A 23550-nucleotide genomic window follows, 5' to 3' on the forward strand; every position below is an offset into this window, starting at 1 on the left:
CCACTGAGTGAAACTATGTCTGCAGGGATGTTAGTCAGATTCTTTTCTGCTGAGCCAGGATGGGAACTCCTATTTTGCAGTTCTTACATTTTTCTGATTAATCAAACTCTTCAGTCGTCTGTATGTGGAATAACTTTTCCTTTTTTGTTACTTAAAATTTCACTGTGATATACTCCGTATATGTACAAAATTTAAGTACGTTGTCAAACAGAACTTTTTGCATTTTAAATGATTAATTTGAGCATAATACCCAAATGCCATGAAGCTCTCCTTAAAAGTTTATATTATCTAATTTTTTTTTTTTTTGTCTTTTGCTATTTCTTGGGCCGCTCCCGCGGCATATGGAGGTTCTCAGGCTAGGGGTCTAATCGGAGCTGTAGCCACCGGCCTACGCCAGAGCCACAGCAACGCGGGATCCGAGCCGCGTCTGCAATCTACACCACAGCTCACGGCAACGCCGGATCGTTAACCCACTGAGCAAGGCCAGGGACCGAATCCGCAACCCCATGGTTCCTAGTCAGATTCGTTAACCACTGCGCCACGACGGGAACTCCCCTATATTATCTAATTTTTAATCAAGTGCTGAAAATTAATTCTATAGGCTAACTTTCCTTAACACATGGCCTGAGTAAACATGTTTGCACATGCTCATTTTTATCTGCTCTCTAGAAAATGAAAATCTGAAATAAGTAGATTTAGGTAGACAAATTTAGTAGAAATTAGGCCATGTGAGGTACTATGAAGTGAGGGAACATCTTTACTGGAAGTGTTGAGGTGTTGACGGCGTGATCTAAACAGGTGAGACAGGCAGGAGGACTGGGCTTTGCCAGATCTGTGGCAATGTTAGAGGGCTAGGATTTAGCTGATGGGAGAAGAATTCCTGGGAGGGGGACTAGCGTCATTGTCAGGAAATTTTTTTCATATATATATATATTTATAACTGTATTGTCAAATGATGATATTTTCATTTCTGATCTTATATTCGTGTTGAAAACTCTACGTAGTGAATGGAACTAAATTCAGAATTTTACCTTCTCTTATCCTACTCTACCTTATTTTATGGCTATGCCATGGCCTGCAGAGTTGCCTGGGCCAGGGATGGAAACCCACACTACAGCCTGTCAGGAAATTATTAAGTGAATAGGTTTAGGCTGAAGTGCAACTGTGGTAATCATTAGTTAAATCCCTTATACCCTTAATCTGCCTTCACTAATCAAGGTCATTTTAATAGTTGTTAAAAAGACTTGCAGGTCCTCTAAGCTGCAAGTAGTATAAACAATAAGATGTTTGCTCAAGTTGTTTTCCAGCAATTGGGGTCAGGCCTGTCTAGTTTGAACTGAGCTGGTTGAGACTGGATAGGACCACCCACCCTCTAACTAGGCAAACCTGACTCTGTTGGGTGACCTTTTGATGTGAGAGGGCTGAAAACTCCACCCTCAGGTTGTTCTAAGTGCCTCATTTTATAACATGCAGAGGCCTTGTGTCTTAGTTACACCTGTACAGATTGACAATCACCACGTTTTTTTCAATCATGCTCAATCACCACATTTTTTTTCAATCACGCTCCCATGCCTCTCACCGGTCTTGCTCTTTTAGTCTTTATCTCATAAATACCCAGAGTCCCTTGCCTTTGAGGGGTGGATTTGAGACTGGTGTTCTGTCTACACTCTGGCTGCCTTGTGAAAAACCCTGTTTCCTGCAAACCTCGACCTCTCAGTGTTTTTACTTGCTGCTCCTCAGGCAAAATGAGCCTGGTTCTGTAACAAACATAACTGGGGAGTTGAATTCTCTTTAAAAAAAAAAAAGGAGTTTGAGTTGATGACCAAAGGAACCCAAGAAAAGAGCAGGCATAAGGAAATGAGGCCATGACCAGGTGGAATAGACTGCTGCTGGAAGTTCTGGAAGCTGTGGAGCAACTTGCAGCCCAGAGAGACCTCACGGGAGGAGAGGTGTGTGAAAGGCACTATAGAGAAATACTGTTACTTTATAATTTTACCTGGCTCTAAACCATCTTACCATTTAAACTGTTTTCTATTGTTACACTTTCATGTTTACAGTTATTACAGAAAAACATTTTATTCCATACTATAGTTTCTTTCTTGTTTTATTGCTCTTTCCCCATAAAGGAGCACAGTTTTCTCCTAGGCGCATCTTTGGGGAGCACTTTTATAGATTGTGTTGAGTGCCAAGATTACTGTAGATGTGGTAATATAAACTGATTAAGTGGTTCAAATCTTGTTTTTACAAAGGGGTATTCTGAGTGTCTGGGGGTGATGCCAGGTAGTTTGCATTGCAAAGTATAAAGCTTCCCATGTGGAAAATTGGACTAAAATAAAATTCTGAGACCACCAAAGCTAACCCAATAGCAGTTTATTTGCAAGCATATGAAAAATTTGACGGTGTTATATTTGAGTCCTAAGAGAATTTTAATTTCCACTAACACAGATACACATGCCACACAGGTAAATGGAGGTGCAGGTCAAGAAAAAAATTTTTTTTGCCTCAGTTGTGTACATAGTTAGGAGAGCCTGAGTGAATTCCACAATTTCTCATAACTGTGTGTGTGTGTAGCCTAATACCTAGAGAAAAATAGATCTTTGATACTTTTAGAACATCACTTTTTTTTTTTTTTTTTTTTTGGTCTTTTTAGGGCTGCATCCATGGCATATGGAGGTTCCCAGGCTAGGGGTCAAATCGGAGCTGTAGCCGCCGGCCTGCGCCAGAGCCACAGCAACTAGGGATCTGCAACCTACACCACAGCCCACGGCAACGCTGGGTCCTCAACCCACCGAGCAAGGCCGGGGATTGAACTTGCGTCCTCATGGATACTAGTCAGACTCGTTTCCACTGAGCCACAACAGAAACTCCCACATGTCTTTCCAGTAATGTTCAGATAGGTGACTGCCAGCTAAGCTAGAATGTTTTCTAATCAACTCCAAAACTATTAATGAGTAATGAGTTCTAGCTCTTGGCCAAGTAGCACGAAACAACCTGCCCCTTCATGGTTTCAAGGGAAAGCAGAAGGTAAAGATATTACCTTTAAAGTAATTATCAACAGTTTCTTGGGTTCAATTCATAGAAGTATCTTATTAAATATGGGACAAATCATTGAAATACGAGATAAAATTCATTGGAAAGGTAAATAGGAAGTTTTTATATTAACATGTATTCTTGAGGATAGGTTTCCATGTTGTCAAGACATGGATAAATCAAACTGGGAAAAATCTTAGTTCTATATTAACTTCATATTTATTTTTCAAAATAGTAATTCATCTTTTGTGACCCAATTATGTCCTCCCCCTCCTTTTTTTTTCCTGTTTTTTTTTTTTTTGGCCCCCCTGGGGGCATATGGAGTTCTCAGGCCAGTACTACCCTGCAGCTGTGGCAGTGCCGGCTCCTTTTACTCACGGCACCAGGCAGAAGAGCCACAGGAGGAACTCCTGTCCCAATTTCTAAATGAAATATTTGATTATTACAGTCCAAAGATAATGCTCCTGTCAACTTCTAGGTATTTATTGCCTCTACATATTCCACTCCCTCAGAATCATAGCTTTTCCCTTATTTTTTTTAATGGTAAAATGGACATAAAATTACCATCTTAACCATATTTAAGTGTACAGTTCAGTGGTATTAGTACATTCATAATCTTGAGCACCACCCATTTCCAGAACTTTCATCTTGCTAAAACAAACTCAATAGACACTAAATAGTACTTCTCTACTTCCAATAATACTTTTTTATTTGATATACAGAATTGATTTCTAGTTTTATCACTCTAGCTACATCGTAAGCCCCTTGTGGGGAGCAGTCATGTATTAATTATATAACCTTATTTGGTACTTACTGTCAGGCAATGTTCCAGGGGCTTTGCAAATACTATTCATAATCATTCATCTTTGTGTGTTACAGAGGATCTAGCCCATGATTTGGCTGTGAGAAACATAAAACATTTGTGGAATGAATTTGGCTACTACTTAAGCATTTCCAAGTAATTATGGTTGACCTTCTGGTTGGAAAGTTACCGGAAGGAGCAGGTTGCCCTGGGGGAATGATTTGGGGAATAGTCCAACACCTGGTGCAAGTTTAAAGAAGTCCTTTATTTCGGCCTCATTTAGGCCAGGTTCCCACTAAGGAAATCAAAGAAGCAGCTATTCTTGAATGATCGACTATAGGAAATGACTCAACGCAGTTAAGGTTTCCATTTCTACCGGGACCTCGATCAACTTAGAAGGCTCAGGAAAAGGCAAGACCCCTAACCTGGGAGTCCCAGCACAAGTTCAAGCCCTGGCGGGTGGGTGGGGGCGGGGCATAGGGTGGGGGCGGTGCTCCGGGGCGGGGCCTGACGGCGGGGAGGGGCCTGGCCGGGGCCGGGGCGGGGCGCGCGACAGCACCGGGCGGCGATGGCGGCTGACGGGGACTGGCAGGATTTCTATGAGTTCCAGGAGCCGGCCCGGAGCCTCCAGGACCAGGAAAACTGTAACGCGAGCCCCGACTCCGGGGCAGGGCCGGACGGGGGAGGCGATGGCTTCCGGGCGCTGGCCTGCAGCTTGGAGGAGAAACTGAGCCTGTGTTTCCGCCCCTTGGGTCCTGGCGCCGAGCCCCCGAGGGCGGCGGTGCGGCCCATCACCGAGTGCAGCCTCCTGCAGGGGGACGAGTGAGTGTGGGCGCCGGCCGGGAGCGGGCGGGAGCTCCCACTGCCCCTCGTCCAGCCCCTCGCCCTGCCCGCTCCTAGCCCGCCCTCGGTCCGCAGCCTTGGCGGGACTCCGGCCGAAGGCTCCTCCCAGCGCCCTTCTTCCGCCTCTGTCTACTCTGGAGTCCCGCCCCTGCCTGTTCTCCCACCTTCTTCCTTGGGGCTTTCGGCCTCTGAGCCTCTGGCAATTTAAATCCCCTGCTCCCATGTCTGCCTCAGCCCTTAACCTCTCTTCCTTCCTAGAAATCAAACCTATTCGGTTTAGAGGGGAGTCTCCTTATATAGAACGCTGTAGTTAGCTAGAGTACCTTCTCGGGGACTTGTGTAGCCTTTCATTCATTCAACTCGAATTTATTAAGCGCCTGCTAAGTGCCAGAAGCTGCTTCTCACTGGGAATACCAAGATGACTGACTGTTACCCCTCTCAAGCTGAGCGCAACCTAGGGTGGGAGTTAGATTTGTAAACAAACATTTGTACGGGTGTGACAAACGCTCTAGGGGATATATGTGCAAAATATGGGGGATTTAAAAGGGCCAGTGTGAGTGTGAAAGAGAGAGACAGAGAGAGAGAGACTATAGAGAAAGTGAAAAACTGGATCCTGATGGATGAGTGGTAGTTTGCCTGGCAGGTGAAGAGAGGTTTACTATTCTAGCTCAGGGATATAGCACATGCAAAGGTACCAACATTGAAGCAGCATTTATGCCACAGGAATTTATTGGTTCCATCTGAGAGCCCAGGTAGTGTGCAAGTCCCCTCAGAGGCAAAACCAGAAAGCTCTGGTTGTTAATCGTAAGGATCTTCTAGTCTCACAGGGAGACCAGTGCATAAACAGGTAATTATTACAGAAATCATCTAAGCACAATGATAGAAAATTCACAGGGATTTATGAAAGCTAGGGGGATGGAGGGACAGAATTTATTTAAACTTCTAGAACCCTAGTTATAATTTGGTTAAATAAGGGTTGTAATTATATACCATGGTTTTACTCTAAAAGATACCGGAAGGAGAGTGTGGGAATTTGATAGTATTATAATGTCTGGGGACAGGAGCCATGGGAGAGGTAGAGGGTGAAATTAACACTGAGGTTGTGGGCAGAGATGGGTTTTCAGAGCATTGATGGAATGGAGAGATTAGAGGTTAGGGAAGAATTCTTGGGAGAGAAAGATCCATGGGCATAGGAAGAGGCCTGTCACCTGATGGTCTCTTTTCCTGTGAATCAGAAGACTTATCTGGAAAGAGGGGGTTGGGAATGGGGACCTGTAAGCATGGCTTAGCAGTGGTTCCCCCCAGCTATGCTTGGAGACCATATCTTTGGATAGGGAGGCATAGAGCGAAGAATTTGTGGTTGTTATTACATACACAGATATGCATGCAGTCAATGGCAAAAGAGGACATTGAAAAAAAAATCTATTCTCAAAGAGAAGATAGTGTTAAACATATTCCATAGGTCTATATACTCAGAATCACTAGACTTGGGACATACTCTGGATTTTAAAAGTGTGTTTATTATATATTTGGGTTTATCAAGAGTAACTTCTCAAAGTGGATTAGTGGTTTGTACACAAATTAAATTTTCTGTTTTTGCTTCACCTGTACTGTCTAAAAAAGTAGTGTATTTTAGCCTTTGCTTAAATCTTAGCTTGATGTAAAACTTAAAGTTTTCTCTTGGTAATGTTTTTTAGTAGGTGGTATGTTGGCAGTATGGCATTAGAATGTATATGGTGGGAATGCACAAGAAATCTCTTTTTTCTGGATAGGGGCTGGTCACCACCTCATTGTCCCCTTTCTGATGCTGAATCTGCTCTCCATTGGTTGATAGAGTCCTTTCCTGCTCCTTTCACTAAAGAGAGTTTAGAATGCTTTTCACTCAGTGCCTTGCCTTAGGGTACTTTATTTCACTTCTGAGTCCCAGTTTTAGTTTGGGTTAAATAAAGATTGTGCTTATCTATCTGCTGTAGTTTTACTTTAGAAAGGTCTGGTCTGGGACTCAGTGTTACCAGGACTTTGACCTCCTTTGGAAAAGAGCGGTCCTGCTTCTTGTTTATGACAGGCTGTAATACTTTATGATAAAGATGAAGGCAGTTCATGTCTTGACTGGAGAATTCTAGAAATCTTTTGCTTAACTCAGGCCTATGTCCTTCTAACCACAAATGTTTTGTCCTTGGTGGAGATAGAAGCCTGTGAATTGTCCTTCACTTTCCTGGGAGATCAAATTCACCCACAGTCGGTTTTACGTGAAATCTTCCATTCCACTTGTCCTTTTATTGGAGCCTTGTTTAAGAAGGAGCCAACAAACAGACAAAACAAACCTCAAAAATTCTGCACTGACTTCACCTTCTAGAATGTCCTTTTCAAGTTCCTGACCTTGGTTATATGGTCAGTTATTCAATATTTGAAAATCTTTCACCCAGGAAGGTGTGGGCCAGAAACCTTGCAGGGTTAGCAGTCTTGAAGTGTTGTTTCCAATTCGAGCTCATCAGTGTGAGAGGAGATGATGATTCCAGCCGAGAGGAGAATAGGAATGAACCTTGCATATGGGAGATTTGCTGGGTAAACAAGCCGCTTTTCTAGAGCTTCTTGGGTTCACATTCTCATTGAGCCTAATGTGCTTTCCAAAGCCAAACGTCATTTTGGGATTTTATGTTTTTGGCAGTTGTGGTCCCATTGCTTCTTCTCTTTAGCACCGAATCTCGCTTCATTAAATCAACATGTTGTTTCTCTATATTAAAACTTGCATTCTCATTGTTATGCGCCTGGTGGTCTTGTTTTTGTGTCCTGGTGGCTTATACGCTTAGAAAAAACCCCACCCAATTATGTATTGTTTTAGTCACAATTAGATACCTGTTATAAATATTAGTACTTGTATGTCTAGGGTTTATTTACCCTGATTAAATTTCATCTCATATTTCTGAACTCATTTTTTTCATACAATGTCATTTTTTTTTTAATGCTAATTATGGCTTTGGATCTGAAACTGAATTTTGGTCATAAAATTGGAGTCTGCTCTCCCTATTCTGGTGTGGGTTTGGGACTTTCCTCAATACAACTCATTTGAATTAATGCATAGCGTAATAGAGTTAGAAGAAACATCTGTTATTCTTGTCCAGGCTTCTCATTTTAAAAATTCCAGCTAGTATCTGCAGAAGTTAAGGGACATGGCCAGAGACCCATTGTTTGAGGAAGAATGGAGACAAGAGTCTGTTTCCTGAATTTGGTCAAGTGCCCTTTTCATTTTACCCTGTTGCCTCCCCAAACTGCTGTTTGATAATAAGAAAGGGTAACTGCCTTTATAATCTGTGCATTTTATCATGAACTTCACTTGCCTTTTCAATTTATTTTGGTCCTAGCCTATTATATTGTAAATTAGATGTTAGATCCCAGTGGCACATGAGACTGAATTTTTTTTCTCCAGAAACTTCTCTTTGGTTAGAGAGAGATTATCCACTCTATGAAATAGTCTGTATGTTTGAAAGTTACAGGAAAAAAAAAAAGTGTAAAGCAGAGTATATTTACTACCTGAGTGGCTTGGGAAACCTTTTTTAACCTCCCTGTGCTTTAGTTTCCTCAACTGTAAAACAGGGGTAATAACGGTTCTTCATAAGACTGTTGTTGAGAATTAAATGTGTTAATGTATATAAATGGCTTAGAATATATGTAAATTGCTTACTGGCACACAGTACAGCAGAACTGTTAGCTCTTGGCTTTGGGAGAGTTTTCTATTCCTCATTTCTTCCCTCAGGACTTCTTGTCAGCCCAGTGCTAGAACTTTCCTTTCTTCTTGTTCAGGAGGCTCTACTTTGATGCTTTTCTGAGAGACAACAGGACTTTTTTTTTTTTTTTTTTTTTTTTTTTTGCTTTGATTCTTTTTGTTCTCTCACTGTTCTAGTAGATAGTTGTTTAATAATGGCATACAGAATGGTAACTTTCATTGATTGCAGTTTTCTTCTTTTTAAGGATTTGGAATGCCCTGACAGATAATTACGGAAATGTCATGCCTGTTGACTGGAAGTCATCCCACACCAGGACCTTGCATTTGCTTACTCTGAACCTCTCAGAAAAAGGGGTAAGTTAGGAATTGCACCAAGAGTTTCTGTATAACTGACTCTGATAATGGAATGAAAAAGCAGCATTTCTGTTTAACCTCAGTTCGTTGAGTTGCTTCTTCTTTCCAAGCTTATGGCCTTTGGAGTGGCTCTCTTTTACCATCTTGGCTCTGCTACTGGCAACTGCTACCACTTCCCCCTAATTCTTCCCTGGTGTACACTCCCTTTTTTATGTTTAGGTAAATTTTTATCACCTCTGTATGAATAGCAACGATTAGCTTTTTTTTCCATCTTCAACAACATAATTTTGATGTGCTGAGAACACTCAGTAAGAACCCTAACCTTGGAGTTCCCACTGTGGCTCAGTAGTTAACAAACCCAAATCGTATCCATGAGGCTGTGGGTTTGATCTGTGGCCTCGCTCAGTAGGTTAAAAATCTGGTGTTGCCGTGAGCTATGATGTAGGTCGCAGATTCGGCTCAGGTCCCGTGTTGCTCTGGCTGTGGTGTAGGCCAGCGGCTACAGCTCTGATTTGAACCCTAGCCCGGAACTTCCATATGCCTTGGGTACGGTCCTAAAACAAACAAAAGAACTCTTGCCTTTGACTTAATATATGGAGGGTGCTGCAATATCTCGAGTTAACTTTTAATGAATTTAATGACCTGCTGGATATGACATGTTGTCTGAAGACTGTTTTCCTGTGAATCTGGGGGACCTTTTAAAAGACATTCAGTTCTTGGCTTTTTAATGTGTCCTGGGCTAACAGTTAAGAGGGGCTGTGTATGTTTTAGAGTGAAGTACACTTAGGAGACCTTGAGGAAGAAGTGTTAGTACAGGTGACAGGACAACAATGGGGACAGAAACGGGAGGAGAATTACTGAAGTGGAAAATCACAGTGTGGTTTAAAGCTGAGAAACGGAGCCAAGTGGAAGTTTCAGGGCCTGACTACGTAAATTCTTCATCAAATAACAATGTGAACTCATGCCAGGTCTTGTGGCATGCTCTGTATTTCATTAAGTATATTTGTATAATTACTGGGAGTATAATGCAATGGGGCTGTCAGTATTTTAAATGGTATTAATGTTCTGTGAAATGATTTTCTTAAGTATGTGATTTAGAAAAGCTTGCTCCATACTAGGTTCTAGTAAAATCCAGGATTCTGACTATATTTCTCAGTATAGTGGATATAGAATTCAGTTGTTTGTTCCAATTATTAATCCCCTTAAGCTGTTTTTCAGACTGACCTGACAAACATTGAGAGAAAGGAATAAAACAAGGTATCTTAGGCTCCGTCTTCTGTTTATTTAGATCATAGCTATCATTCTGGGCTTAGTTCAAGTTTCCCTTCCTCTCTGAAGCTTCCTATTACTGGTTTAGCCTTTGCTGATCTCATGGAATTATATAATTTTAGAATTGGAAGGGACTTTAAAGGACACTTAATCCAGCCTCACTTGGGGGGAATCCCCATCTACAGCATCTCTGACAGATGGTCATTTAGCCATGGCCTAAATCCCCACGTGGAAGGAAAATGCACTCCTCTCTGTGGAATCAGTTACACTTGTGCATGGAAATCTTAAAGGACTTATCTGCCCACAGAATTTAGCCCCTTAGTCCCCTGGGTGCTGGTTCTCAAAGCACTTTGTTCATGTCTCGAATTATTATTGTGTCCTCACTAATTATGTTTCTGGGTCTGTCATTAGATGGTGACTTCCTAGTAGTGTCTTCGTGTTCATCTCTTCAGTCACTTGCACTGTGCCTGGCACATAGTACTAAGGCAAGTGCTTGTTGAGTGAACAATAATAGCTCATCAGTGAGGCTCTAAAGTCAGAGACCATGGTAGAGAGGTGTTTTCTAAATTATTATTATTATTATTATTATTTTTGTCTTTTTGCTATTTCTTGGGCCGCTCCCTCGGCATATGGAGGTTCCCAGGCTAGGGGTCCAATCGGAGCTATAGCCACCGGCCTACGCCAGAGCCACAGCAACGCAGGATCCGAGCCGCGTCTGCAACCTACACCACAGTTCACGGCAACGCCGGATCGTTAACCCACTGAGCAAGGGCAGGGACGGAACCCGCATCCTCATGGTTCCTAGTCGGATTCGTTAACCACTGCGCCACGACGGGAACTCCTGTTTTCTAAATTATTTAACACAGTGCTGAATTGACAATAGCCAGTCAATGAGTATTTTTTTGTTTGACATATTAAATTGTAGAGAAGAGATCCTTTCATAAGCTTCAAAGGGAAGTCCTTTAATTGCATGAATGGGACACCCTAATCCAGTTACACTGAATATTGTTCTTCAATTGCCTCTTGGGACATCACTCCCCTTTTTTGCCGTTTTGACTGTTTTCAATGCCAGAGCAGTGGTTTAGCCAACGGTGGTGATTAGTAATGACTTGGAATTCAGTACTGGTATTCACTGTAAAAGACTTACCTGGAAAACTCAGCAAAGTAAAGTGAACAAGTGATCATCTAACATCTATCTTGACCTTACTATGCACGTGATGAATACAACTGAGATGAGAAGTCTAGTCTTCAGGAATAAGTAGCACACATTAAGTTCCTGAAGAACAAATGGACAGAAGGAACTAAGTAAGAAGCAATCATATTATTCTATATGGTACCACCTCACCCCCATCCAGCCTCACTTGAGGGAAGTTATCTACCAACAACTGAGTGCTGTATTCTTTTTTCACTACTGAACTATGCAAAATTTACCTTTTGGAAGCATTCTTTAGATTATTCCAAATTATAAAACAGGATCTAAATGAAATTTTTTTCTTGGCAAAGGGAGAAGAAATTCCTTTTGCATTAGGATGAGGAAAACATTGAGGAAACCACAGTTCCCTAGATTTCAGTTTTTAATTTTTTTTTTCAATTGCTGTTTAAGATGGCGCATGTCTAAATGTGATGGGTCTCTTCTAGAGTAAGGCAACTGGTACATTCCAAATTCTTACATGGGCACATTTTTTCCATTTGAGGCAGCTTGAGTTTCGTAGAGGGAAACAGAACCACAGCTCTGTATCTAAACCTGGCACTGGAAGGAGTGATGGGAATGCTTGGCAAAGAGAAGGCACGTTGATGCCGAATGGGAGTGTGAATAATGAGACCCATGACAGCCAAGGTTAGTTTTCAAAGCCCAAAAGGGATTCCAGCCTTTAGCATATGCCACCCCTGTAGGGAATGAGCTTGGGTTCCCCTCTAGAAAGATGATCTGGGATCATTATTTCTGTTGTCATGGAAATTTATTCTAATGGTTTATTGGTATCACTCATGTGTTCCGGCAATGGCTATAAGCCTATTCTAAATCCAATGCCATTCTCGATCATGCTTGTTTGATAGAAAGCTTCCAAATCATTTTTCTTTAGGGACATCTCCTGTGTCCTATTCTTCCTACTACCATGAGTATTTCTTTGGGGACAGGGACTCTGCTTCATGTACCTTTATATCTTCAAGAGTAGAAACAGGAAGGAGATAATAACATCTTCCTTAGGAGTAATTTTGAAATTAAAACTTTCTCTTGTCTATAAGGGCACAAATAAGACAAAACTATGGTCTTCAAGTTGCAACTCAGAATTGTGATTTGGGAGTGTTGAAATATTTTAGGTCAGTGAATGGAATTGTTAGAGTGGACAATGACATAGAGTAAACCTTAAAATTCTATCGTGGCACTTTTCATCTCCATTTCTACAATCTTTTTTTTTTTTTTCTTTTTTGTCTTTTTGCCATTTATAGGGCCGCTCCTGCGGCATATGGAGGTTCCCAGGCTAGGGGTCGAATCGGAGCTGTAGCCACTGGCCTACGCCAGAGCCACAGCAATGCGGGATCCGAGCCACATCTGCAACCCACACCACAGCTCAGGGCAATGCGGGATCCTTAACCCACTGAGCAAGGCCAGGGACCGAACCCGCAACCTCATGGTTCCTAGTTGGATTTGTTAACCACTGAGCCATGATGGGAACTCCCAACAATCTTTTTTTCTTTCTTTTTTTTAGGGCCGTACCCTTGGCACATGGAAATTCCCAGGCTAGGGGTCTAATTGGAGCTACAGCTGCTGGCCTGTGCCACAGCCACAGCAATGCCAGATCGGAACCGTTTCTGGGACCTATACTACAGCTCATGGCAATGCCGGATCCTTAGGATCCTTAACCCACTGAGCAAGGCCAGGGATCGAACCTGCAACCTCATGGTTCCTGGTCGGATTCCTTTCCACTGCGTTACAATGGGAAATCCCATTTCTACAATCTTGAAATCAAACATCTTTTCTCATCAAGAGCCAAACCTTGGAGTTCCTCTGAGGCTCAGCAGATTAAGTGTTCAGTGTTGTCACTGTTATGGCATAGGTTCTATCCCTGGCCTTGGAACTTGCACATGCCGCAAGCATGGCCAGGAAAAAAAGGAAAAAAAAAAAAAGAAAAGAAAAGAAAAGCCAAACCTCTTAACCTTTCTCCTCTCTTAGTAACAGGATAGCTGTCTAGTTTAAAAAATAAGACTTTACATGAGAAAGCAGCTCTGCCTCACTTACCCCATCATCTTTGATTGCCACTTACCAGAGGGGGAACCACTTTCAACTACTTCAGCTTCCAGTAGCTAACATTCTCCTATCATTTCGTTTCACTTTATTCTTCAACTTTAGACTGGATCCATTTACTTTCTACCCCGAGGATGAGGGTTTAGCACCCTCATAGTCCTCCTTCCAACCCTCCACACCATAACCTTCACAAAAACTTTCACTTCCCTCATCTTTCCAATATGATTTTGTCAAAATATTGGCTTTAATTAATCTTCATCATTTATGTAGACTATTCAAACGTTCACATTTGAGTATATTTTATGGTTACATTTCCTCTTGTAATTTTATTTGTTTTTTTTTTTTCCCCTAGGGTAATACTAATTGTCCTTTTGTGGTTGATTTAAATTAATATTAACTCACTAATTCAACCTCAGCAGAGCCATAAAACTCATTTCATTAAGCAGAACACACTAGGTGATCAGTCTCTTTTTCTCATGCTTTTCTTAATTCCTCCTGTGTAACAATTCTAGTCTGAATTGGTTACTCTCTGGTTTAGCTTCACGGCTGTCATTCTGGGGTCTTTACTTCACTATCATTATGAGAATTTCCTTCACCTCTTTCTTTTTTAGATGTTATCCTGCTTCCTTTTTGGTTTTCCTCCCCCTTTTTTTTTTTTTCTTTTCCTATGGCCACACCTGTGGCATATGGAAGTTCCCAGGCCAGGGGTCAAATTGGAGCTGCACCTGAGACCTATACCACAGCCACAACAATGCCAGATCTGAGCCACATCTGTGACCTATGCTGCAGCTTGTGGCAATGCTGAATCCTTAACCCACTGAGGCCAGGGATCATACCTGAATTCTCATGGACACTGTGTTGAGTTCTTAACCTGCTGATCTACAACAGGAACTCCTCCTCCTGGTTTCAATGGAGCATATTCTGCAGTAGGTTTCTGAGAAAGGGTTGTATGAGAGGTAAGATCTTTGAGAACGTGAATGTCTGAAGATGTGTTTATTCTAAATTGTCGGTTTAGTTGGTTATAGGATTCCAGGGTGAAAAAATTTATTGAAACATGGGAATTACATTGATTTTTCTAGCTTTCTTTGTTGCCGTTGAGAATTTAAATGACATTTTTATTTCTGATCCTTTTAATGATGATTGGTTTTTTCTCTCTGGAAGCTTTAATTTTTTTTTTTTTTTTCCACACTGTTCTGAAATTTAATGATATGTCACAGGCCCTGTCTAGGCCTTTTCTAGCCTGATGATGCAGTGAAGAGTGGAAGGAGGAGGTGTGTTTTATCACTGTGGTGCAGCATGGCGTTGCAGTATATGGTAGTAGATAGAACTGATGTACCTCTTTTCCCCACCTAACATTATGAAAGGCAGCATACTAGTGGTTTCTTTGCACCTCTCACTTGTAAATTTCTTACTCTGTGGGGTGTGTTCATCATTAAACTTGGGACGTGTGAGGACTTAGGGAGGCAGTAGGGACCTCCATCCATCCAATTATATCTTCAATTTTATATGTATCCCCTGCACTGGTAAATATTTTTCCCAAGGAAAATACTATTTTTTAAATTATATATGATCTGCTAGAATTTCATGGTTGCCTCTTAGAGTTGCTTTTTATTTCTTTTTAATGATTTTAATTTTTTTCCATTATAATTGGTTTACAGTGTTTTGTCAATTTTCCACTGTATAGCAAAGTGACCCAGTCACACATACATACCTACATATATACATTCTTTTTCTCCATCATGCTCCATCACAAATGACTAGATACAAATCCCTAGATACAGCAGAATCTCATTGCTTATCCATTCCAAAGGCAATAATTTGCATCTATTAACCCCAGATTCCCAGTCCATCCCACTCCCTCTCCCCCCTGCCCTTGGCAACCACAAGTCTTTTCTCCAAGTCCATGAGTTTCTTTTCTGTGGAAAAGTTCATTTCTGCTGTATATTAGATTCCACATATAAGTGATATCATATGGTATTTTTCTTTCTCTTTCTGACTTCACTTAGTATGAGAGTCTCTAGTTCATAGTTTCTTGTTGCCCTTTTGTTCTTTGGGAACTTGGTGGGCCACTCCTTCTGAAGACTAGAGTTTGAATTTCAGTTCTATTCATCATCTGAGTGGTTGTGTCATGATGGAGAGATGGTGGACAGATGATCCCTTGTCCATTTTGATCTGAGTGTTACAGGTCAGGCCTTTATATAATCAGTAAACTCTAGATCTTTATTACAGGGGCTTTTAGCTTGGTGTGGGCAGGCTAAAGGACATTACATGAGGTAGACATGGTGTGATACCCTGGGGGAGGTGGGGGGAGGGTGGCGGCAACAGCAAGCAGCCCTTTGGCACCTCTGGGCATGATGAGAGGTAAGGAGAAGAAGAAGTTACTAGAACCTGGTGAATGTAGCTGTGGGGGAAAAGTCAGCTTGACAGGAGCTGTAGCCTTTGGAAATATGGTAGGGAGGGAGACAACAGAATAAATGCCCAGGTCTCACCCTCCTACCTTCCAATCTCCTGCTGGTGTCTACCAGTGGTAACCCAACTGGAAGCCAGAAGTCAAGGGCATTATTTGATGCAGTCCATAAAAGTCAGCCTCTTGGGGCACAGGGTAGGATGGAAAATGTCAGTGAAGCAAAGGGAAAATCTCTAGCATAGTTAGGTTTAAACATATTTTTGGAACCTAGAAATAGGCTTTTTTGGAGGAAGAGATAGATATTCAACTGGAAGGGCTAAGAATGACCCTGGTGGGCAGTTTCCTTCTGCCAGGGAGTTGGTTACATATCTTTACTCCGTAGCAGTTAGTTTTCAAGTAACTGACTTCATGTTCTCTGTGGAATTTTAACACATACCAATCTTCCTATTAGATCATGAATTCAATAACATTTGCTGCTAACCCTGTCCGCCCCTCCCCCCAATTTCCTGCAGCTTGCTAATGAATACCGTATAGTTTGGTACTTACTAGACCCTCTAACCCGTGGAACTAACAGCCAAGTGTGCGTTTCATACTGGGCAGTGGGGGAAAGTTGGGTAAGTTGCGACACCTTAGCAACTTCACATTTATTCCACATTCCTCTCATTTCTGTTTGAGATGAATAAACAAAGGACCTCACACACTGCCCAGTACAGAGCAACTGTGATAATGTCTCCCTTTTGAAGCTCTTGGCAGATGCTTCCCTCTGCAGCCTCCTTTACTGGACACTTCAACTCTGTTGTGAGCAGAATGCCCAGCTCTTAACAGTGGTGTGTGTATTTATTTACTTTTTGGTTTCAGGTGAGTGATGGCCTGCTCTTTGATACCTCAGATGATGAGGAGCTGAGAGAGCAGCTGGATATGCATTCGATCATCGTCTCCTGCGTCAATGACGAGCCCCTCTTCACTGCAGACCAGGTACAAAGGAGAGTCCTCTCAACGAAGGGAAGGGAACCGATGCTGAAAAATGACTTATTATCATGGCCATAAGTGATGGATTGTTGGAATTTACTTGTTTTTCCTATATTTTCTGGTAATCTAGGCCTAGCAGCTCCTAAGGAAGGAAGAAAGGGTATGTAATCTGAAGCACATGGCTTATGTCAGTTGGGAAGATTTTTTTCAGTATAAGCAATTTTCCAAGACAAGCGTTGTTCAAACAGTACAGTGGGTTGCCAAGGAGGGTTATCACTGACAGTGGAATCAGGAAAAAGATTGTGAATTTTCTTCTTTCTTCAGATTTAGCCAGATATGGGCAAACTATGTCTGTACAAAAATTAGCTCGTTTCTCTAAAACCTACATAAAAATCATTAGCACTTATTAGAAGTCCATATTGTGTATCCAGGAAGAAGGGAGCATTATTCCTGTGGAATGCATAGTCGTGTCAATCCTGTATTCATTTAAAACCAGTTGAATCGGCTGTCTTATTTTCTGAATACTCTTTCCACTTCTGGTGTATTGTCAAAATGTGGTGCAAGAACTACTTCCTGAATTCAGGTGTTCCACGGCTGCTGGACTGTGAGTTCAACAACACTATATATATATATATATTTTTTTTTTTTTTTTTTTTACTTAAATATGTCTTTTTAGGGCTGCACTTGTGGCATGTGGAGGTTCCAGGCTAGGGGTTGCATGAGAGCTACAGCTGCTGGCCTATACCTCTGCCACAGCAACATGGGATCTGAGCAGAGTCTGTGACCTACACCACAGCTCACAGCAATGCCAGATCCTTAAGCCTCTGAGCGAGGCCAGGGATTGAACTCGTGTCTTCATGGATGCTAGTCAGAGCAGTTTCTGCTGAGCCACAATGGGAACTCCGACACTGTATTTTTAGGCTGGAAAGTTCAGTAACGAGAGAGATTATGGCAAGTTTGGGAGGAGTACATTAAAATGCGTCATTTTGGTGCTCCTTAGTCATATTTGCAGATGGATTGTACTAAGCTTAGAAAGAGCATGGTGCTTAAAAAGCAAGATCGTAAGTCAGAGGGCTGAGGGAGGTAGAGCTTGATATTCCAGGGAAAGCGGTGACCCTGAGAACTTACTGTCTCTGCCTGAAAGCCATAAGCCATTACTGCTTTCAAGATGGATAGAGAGATTCTGTAGGCTCTTTCAGTGTCTCATTTTCCTGTTTAAAGTGCCTGTGTGGGGAATTCTGTTGTGGCTCAGTGGTAACAAACCCAACTAATATCCATGAGGATGCAGGTTAGACCCTGGCCTTGTTCAGTGGGTTAGGGATCCGGCCCCAGCGTTGCTGTGAGCTGTGGTGTAGGTCACAAAGGCAGCTCAGATCCTGCATTGCTGTGGCTGAGGTTAGGCTGGCAACTGCAGCTCTGATTTGACCCCTAGCCTGGTAACTTCCATGTGCCACAGGTGCGGCTCTAAAAAGCAAAAAAAAAAAAAAAAGTGCCTGTTTGGGAAATTTTTCTTACTGATTAACATAATCCCCACTACAGCTTTACTTCTGTTTCTCCTTCGTACAAGTGTTACACATTAAGCTTACTGATTCATATTGTATTCTTTTTTTCTAATTTTTTAAAACTCTTAGGTCCATTTAAAAAATTTATTTTTACTGAACTATAGTTGATGTACAATATTTTTTTTTAGGTGTATGGCAAAATGATTCAGTTGTGTATATGTGTATATACATAATTATATATATAATTCTTTTCCATTATAATTGATTATGTTATTGAATACAGTTTCCTATGCTATACAGTAAATCCTTGCTTATCTATTTTATATATGGTAGTGTGCACCTGTTAGTCCCACTACTCCTAACTTATCCTTCTCCTTCCCATTTGGTAACTATAAGTTTGTTTTCTGTGTCTGTGAGCCTGTTTTGTAAATTCATTTGTACTATTTTTTAGATTCCACATATAAATAGTATCATGTATCTTTGTCTTATTTCAGGAGTGCGATAATCTCTGGGTCTGTTCATGTTGCTGCAAATGGCATTTCATATTTTATAGCTGAGTAATATTCCATGGTGTATATATGCCACATCTTCGTTATCCATTCTTCAGTTGATAGACACTTAGGTTGTTTCCATGGCTTGGCTGTGGTTAAATAGTGCCACTATGAATATTGGAGTGCATGTATCTTTTCAGATTAGAGCTTTTGTCTTCTGGATATATGTCCAGGAGTGGGACATACAGTATCTCTATTTTTAGTTTTTTAAGGAAATTGCATACTATTTTCCATGGTGGCTGCACCAAGTTGCATTCCTACCAACAGTGCAGGAGTGTTCCCTTTTCTCCATACCTTCCCAGCATTTATTATTTACAGACTTTTTTGATGAAGGCCATTCTTACTGGCTTGAGGCAATACCTCATTGTAGTTTTTATGTGCATCTCTCTAATAATTAACAATGTTGAGCATCTTTCCATGTGCCTGTCTGTATGTCTTCTTTGGAGAAATGTCTATTTAGATCTTATGCTAAGTTTTTGGTTGGGTTGGGTTTTTTTGTTATTGAGTTAGTTGTATGAGCTGTTTGTATATTTTGGAAATTAAGCCCTTATTGGTTGCAAAATATTTTCTCCCAGTTGTAGAGAAACAACATTTCATTTTGTTTATGGTTTCCTTTGCTGTGCAAAACTTTCAAGTTTCATTAGGTCCCTTTTGTTATGCCCTTGGGAGACAGGTCCATTTTTTTAAAACTGTTGAGTAATTTTTCTAATTTTCCTTCAATTTTTGCCAAGTTCTGTATCCTTAACTTTTAGAATCTGGAACAGGACAAGAAACTGCTATAAGACTTGAGCAGCACAGCATATGACAGTAGATCATTGTTTCAAAGGCAGATATGTTTCTGAAAATTTCCTGCTTTCTTAGAGCTTTTTGTAGCTTCTACATTTAAAGTAATTTTTAAATATCCCTTTGTCTTCCATTGAAATTCTTTTTCTGCTGTATGAAATTCTTTTCCTACTGTTAAAGGAAAATTTTGCTGCCATAGAGGTAATTTCTTATTTTACTTGTGTGTGTGTGTGTGTAAGGTAAGAAGTTTTACATACACACACACGTATAAGTAATATATATGTATGTATATGTAACATATTTGTATGTATATGTAATATACATGCACATATAAATATGTAAAGTAAGAAAATTTACATATATACATATATGTATATATAATATATATATGTGTATATACATAAAACTTTATATATATATATGTTTTTTTTACACTGTTGTATTTTCTGAATTTTATTTTATTTCTTTTTTCTTTTTGCCTTTTATAGGGCCGCTTTCTGAGGCATATGGAGGTTCCCAGGCTAGGGGTCGAATTGGAGCTGTAGCCACCGGCCTACACCAGAGCCACAGCAGTGTGGGATCCGAGCTGCGTCTGTGACCTACACCACAGCTCACTGGCAACACCGGATCCCTAACCCACTGAGCAAGGCCAGGGATCAAACCTGCAACCTCATGGTTCCTAGTTAAATTCGTTAACCACTGCGCCATGATGGGAACTCTGTATTTTCTGAATTTTATGTCAGTTTTATTCTATAGCTTTAGATTGAGCACTTGAATGTGGTATGGGGTAAATTTTCTGTCACCTGCTTTCTTTGAACAATGACTTTTTTGGTTGTGGCAAGTCTGAAGTGAAATATATCTGTTTTTTTTGTAGCAGCATTTCTCAGACATGACAAGATCTGATCGGGCATACTAAATTGTGATGGACATACTAGATCATATTCTATTTGATTTTGTGCTGAGTATATTGTACTTTTTTTTTGTTTTTCTTATTGAATAAACCATGTATACTCTTACAGTCAAAATTTAGATTATTCAGAACACCCACTTCTGCACACTGTTGGTTAATGGAGAATTTAGTGCTTCCACTCTGGTTGCTTCAGGCGAGTGACATGTAACAGATGGATCATTTTTCCTCGATGTCCTTGATTAACAGTGATATGTGTATTTTGGAAGGTGATTGAAGAAATCGAAGAAATGATGCAGGAGTCACCAGACCCAGAAGACGATGAAACGCCCACCCAGTCAGATCGGCTGTCAATGCTTTCCCAGGAAATTCAAACTCTTAAGAGGTCTAGTACAAGCAGTTATGAAGAGAGTAAGAAACCTTCCTTCAGTGGGTGCTCTTTGTGCCTTTGTAAACCTCAGCTCTGAGGTGTGACCATGTCCAGAAATCTTTGGTTCTCACAGGTCAGGTTACATGCTATTCCCCTGCCTTCCAGTAGCACCTGGGGCGTGTATTGATTGTTGCCCAGGGACTATGGCATACTCACTTGAATCCTGTATTTGTACACTGGGGCTGTTGTAACAAAGTACCAAAGGCTGGGAGGCTTAAACCACAGAAAGCTGATTCCTTACAGTTCTGGAAGCCAGAAGTCTGAGATCAGAGTGTCAGCAGGTGTGATTTCTTCAGAAGCTTCTTCTCTCTGCCCTCCGATGGACTTGCCTGTGTGTATCTGTATCCTAATCTTCTCATTTTTAAGGGCATCAGAAACACTAATGGCTTCATTTTAAATTAACTATCTCTTTAAAGACCCTACCTCCAAATACTGTCATGTTCTGAGATATGGGGTTAGGATTCAACGATACCCTCTCTCTCAAATGAAGGGAAGTGCTAAGGGAAAACTGAAATGGGATTTCAGGGAATATTGTTCATTTTCCCAATCCTCAGTAAAATGCACACGTTGGGGCATATGTGTTTAAATATGTACTTAGCTTAATTCTTTCAAATTGACTTCTCTCTTCAGAAGTGTCCCAGAACCCAGCTAGGTTGCTTGTGTTTTCCTGTCAGCAGGTAGTTTCTGTACTCTCCCTCTGCTTTTACATTTTTTTTGCTGTTGTTGTTGTTGTTGGTTTTTTTTTTTTTTTTTTTTTTTGGTCTCTTTAGGGCCGAACCCGTAGCATATGAGAGTTCCCAGTCTAGGGGTCGAATTGGAGCTGCAGCTGCTGGCCTACACCACAGCCACAGCAGTGCCAGATCCAAGCTCTGTCTGTGACCTACACTGCAGCTTATGGCAACACTGGATTCTTAACCCCCTGAGTGGGGCCAGATATCAAACCTATGTCCTCATGGCTACTAGTCAGGTATGTTACTGCTGAGCCACAACAGGAACTCCTTGTTCCTTTTTTTTTTTTTTTTTTTTTTTTTTTTTTTTTTTTTTTTTGTACAAGCTTTTTCAGTCTTGGCTGAAAGATTGGAATGGAATGGAATGAATTTTTTTTTTTTTTTTTTTTTAAGACAAGTAAAAAATTTTGTTACACTTTTCTTGTCAGCCATTTGAGAAGTAACTGTCTACCTATCTCTACTCAGACCTGCCCACCAGAAGTTTGAAGATTCTGAGAAGATCATAAACAATTTAATTATTTAGAATGTGATTTTTAAAATTTAATTTTTTTTTTTTTTTCTCTTTGGCATTGCGTTACCTTGACACATTTTGGTCTTAGTGTCTGCTGTGCTTTGCTTTTTGGTCATAGGAGTGAAAAGGCTGTCAGTATCTGAATTAAATGAACTGCTGGAAGAAGTTGAGACGGCCATCAAGGAGTACTCGGAAGAGCTGGTGCAACAGCTGGCCCTGAGAGATGAACTGGAGTTTGAAAAGGAAGTGAAGAACAGCTTTATTTCTGTTCTCATTGAAGTGCAGAACAAACAGAAAGAGCACAAAGAAACAGCCAAAAAGAAAAAGAAACTCAAGAATGGCAGCTCTCAGAATGGCAAGAATGAGAGAAGTCACATGCCTGGCACAGTAAGTGATGTTTTGCAGGCAGCATCGCACACTGGAACCGTCTTCCCCGTGGTTATCCCAGCACCGTGGGGCCTACACGTGTAGGACGGGGCAGCAGGGGCTTCTTACCAGAGCGCCAAGGGGCTTCTGTGCAAGGACAGCATTGTGCTCTGCTCCTTCAGAAAGGCGTTTCCTTGGTGAAGGTATAAATGATTATCCAGCTAATGAGGTACTGAAATGTTTAGAAGGGAAGTAAGTGGAAACAGGAGCATTAAAAGAGGATGTTTTAAAGAAATCTTTAAGTGATAATTTCAGTACATCAAAATGTTAGTAGAGGTTGTTTATGTTTAACTGGTGGGCATATGGATGATATTTTCTTATTTTTGCTTATCTCATGTGAGTTGTATAGTCAAAATGGGGTTTTAGAGGTAGCCCCACTGTACTGAGCCTAAAAGCATAGGTTGACTTGTAATAAAACGTTTTCCTCCTAATTTATCAGTGAAGTTGGAGTATGAGGATGGTAGAGGCAGTTTCATGACATCAGCCATTTGGCCTAGTATTTGGAAGACTAGAATATTACTGGCTGGTGAGAGCAATTTAAGGATATTTGAATATTTGACTCTTGGTATGGAGTGTTTTGTTTTTTGCTTATTTTTCTGAAGTGGTCCTCTTAAGTTCACTTGATGAAACTTCAAACACAAGCTGATAAGTGTATGAGATGCATTTCCTTATTGGTCTTATGGTCATTTCATGTTTCTTTGATCAGTTGAGACCTTGTATATTTTCACCTTTATCTTGTTTGTATGTGAGGAAGCATTGGTTAGAATGTAATGGTTGTGAGTTCCCGTTGTGGTGCAGCAGAAACGAACCCGACTAGTATCCATGAGGATGTGGGTTTGATCCCTGGCCTCGCTCAGAGGGTTAAGGATCCAGCATTGCCATGAGGTTGTGGTGTAGGTTGCAGATGTGGTGTAGGTTGCAGATGTGGCTCGGATCTGGCGTTGCCATGGGTGTGGTGTAGGCAGGCAGCTGCAGCTCTGATTCGACCCCTAGCCTGGGAACTTCCATATGCCACAAATGCAGCCCTAAAAAAAAAAAATAATAATAATAATTTAATGGTTGGACAAAGG

At 41.0% G+C, this 23550-nt stretch overlaps 1 protein-coding gene and 1 long non-coding RNA gene across 6 annotated transcripts in view; both read left to right on the forward strand.

Annotated features, from left to right (window-relative positions):
• LOC110260145 lies at positions 1112–4284 on the forward strand. The gene is made up of 3 exons (XR_002342996.1): positions 1112–1949; positions 3910–3988; positions 4116–4284. It is a non-coding gene; the product is annotated as an uncharacterized LOC110260145 (long non-coding RNA).
• The window catches only part of FEZ2 (fasciculation and elongation protein zeta 2), a 46642-nt gene continuing 27448 nt past the window's right edge, over positions 4357–23550 (forward strand). For 4 of the 5 annotated variants that reach the window (XR_002342783.1, XM_003125247.6, XM_021087643.1 and 1 more), the window contains exons 1-5: positions 4363–4654; positions 8645–8753; positions 16532–16648; positions 20655–20796; positions 22173–22441. Coding sequence is in view for 4 of the 5 variants with exons in the window: in XM_003125247.6 (XP_003125295.4) it covers positions 4401–4654; positions 8645–8753; positions 16532–16648; positions 20655–20796; positions 22173–22441 (891 nt within the window). In the remaining variant the exon portion in view is untranslated. Of the gene's footprint in view, positions 4655–8644; positions 8754–16531; positions 16649–20654; positions 20797–22172; positions 22442–23550 lie in introns of all 5 variants that reach the window. The other variant, XM_003481247.4, reaches the window with a different exon arrangement.

This window comes from Sus scrofa, chromosome 3 (genome assembly GCF_000003025.6).
Source record: "Sus scrofa isolate TJ Tabasco breed Duroc chromosome 3, Sscrofa11.1, whole genome shotgun sequence".
Taxonomy (NCBI): domain Eukaryota; kingdom Metazoa; phylum Chordata; class Mammalia; order Artiodactyla; family Suidae; genus Sus; species Sus scrofa.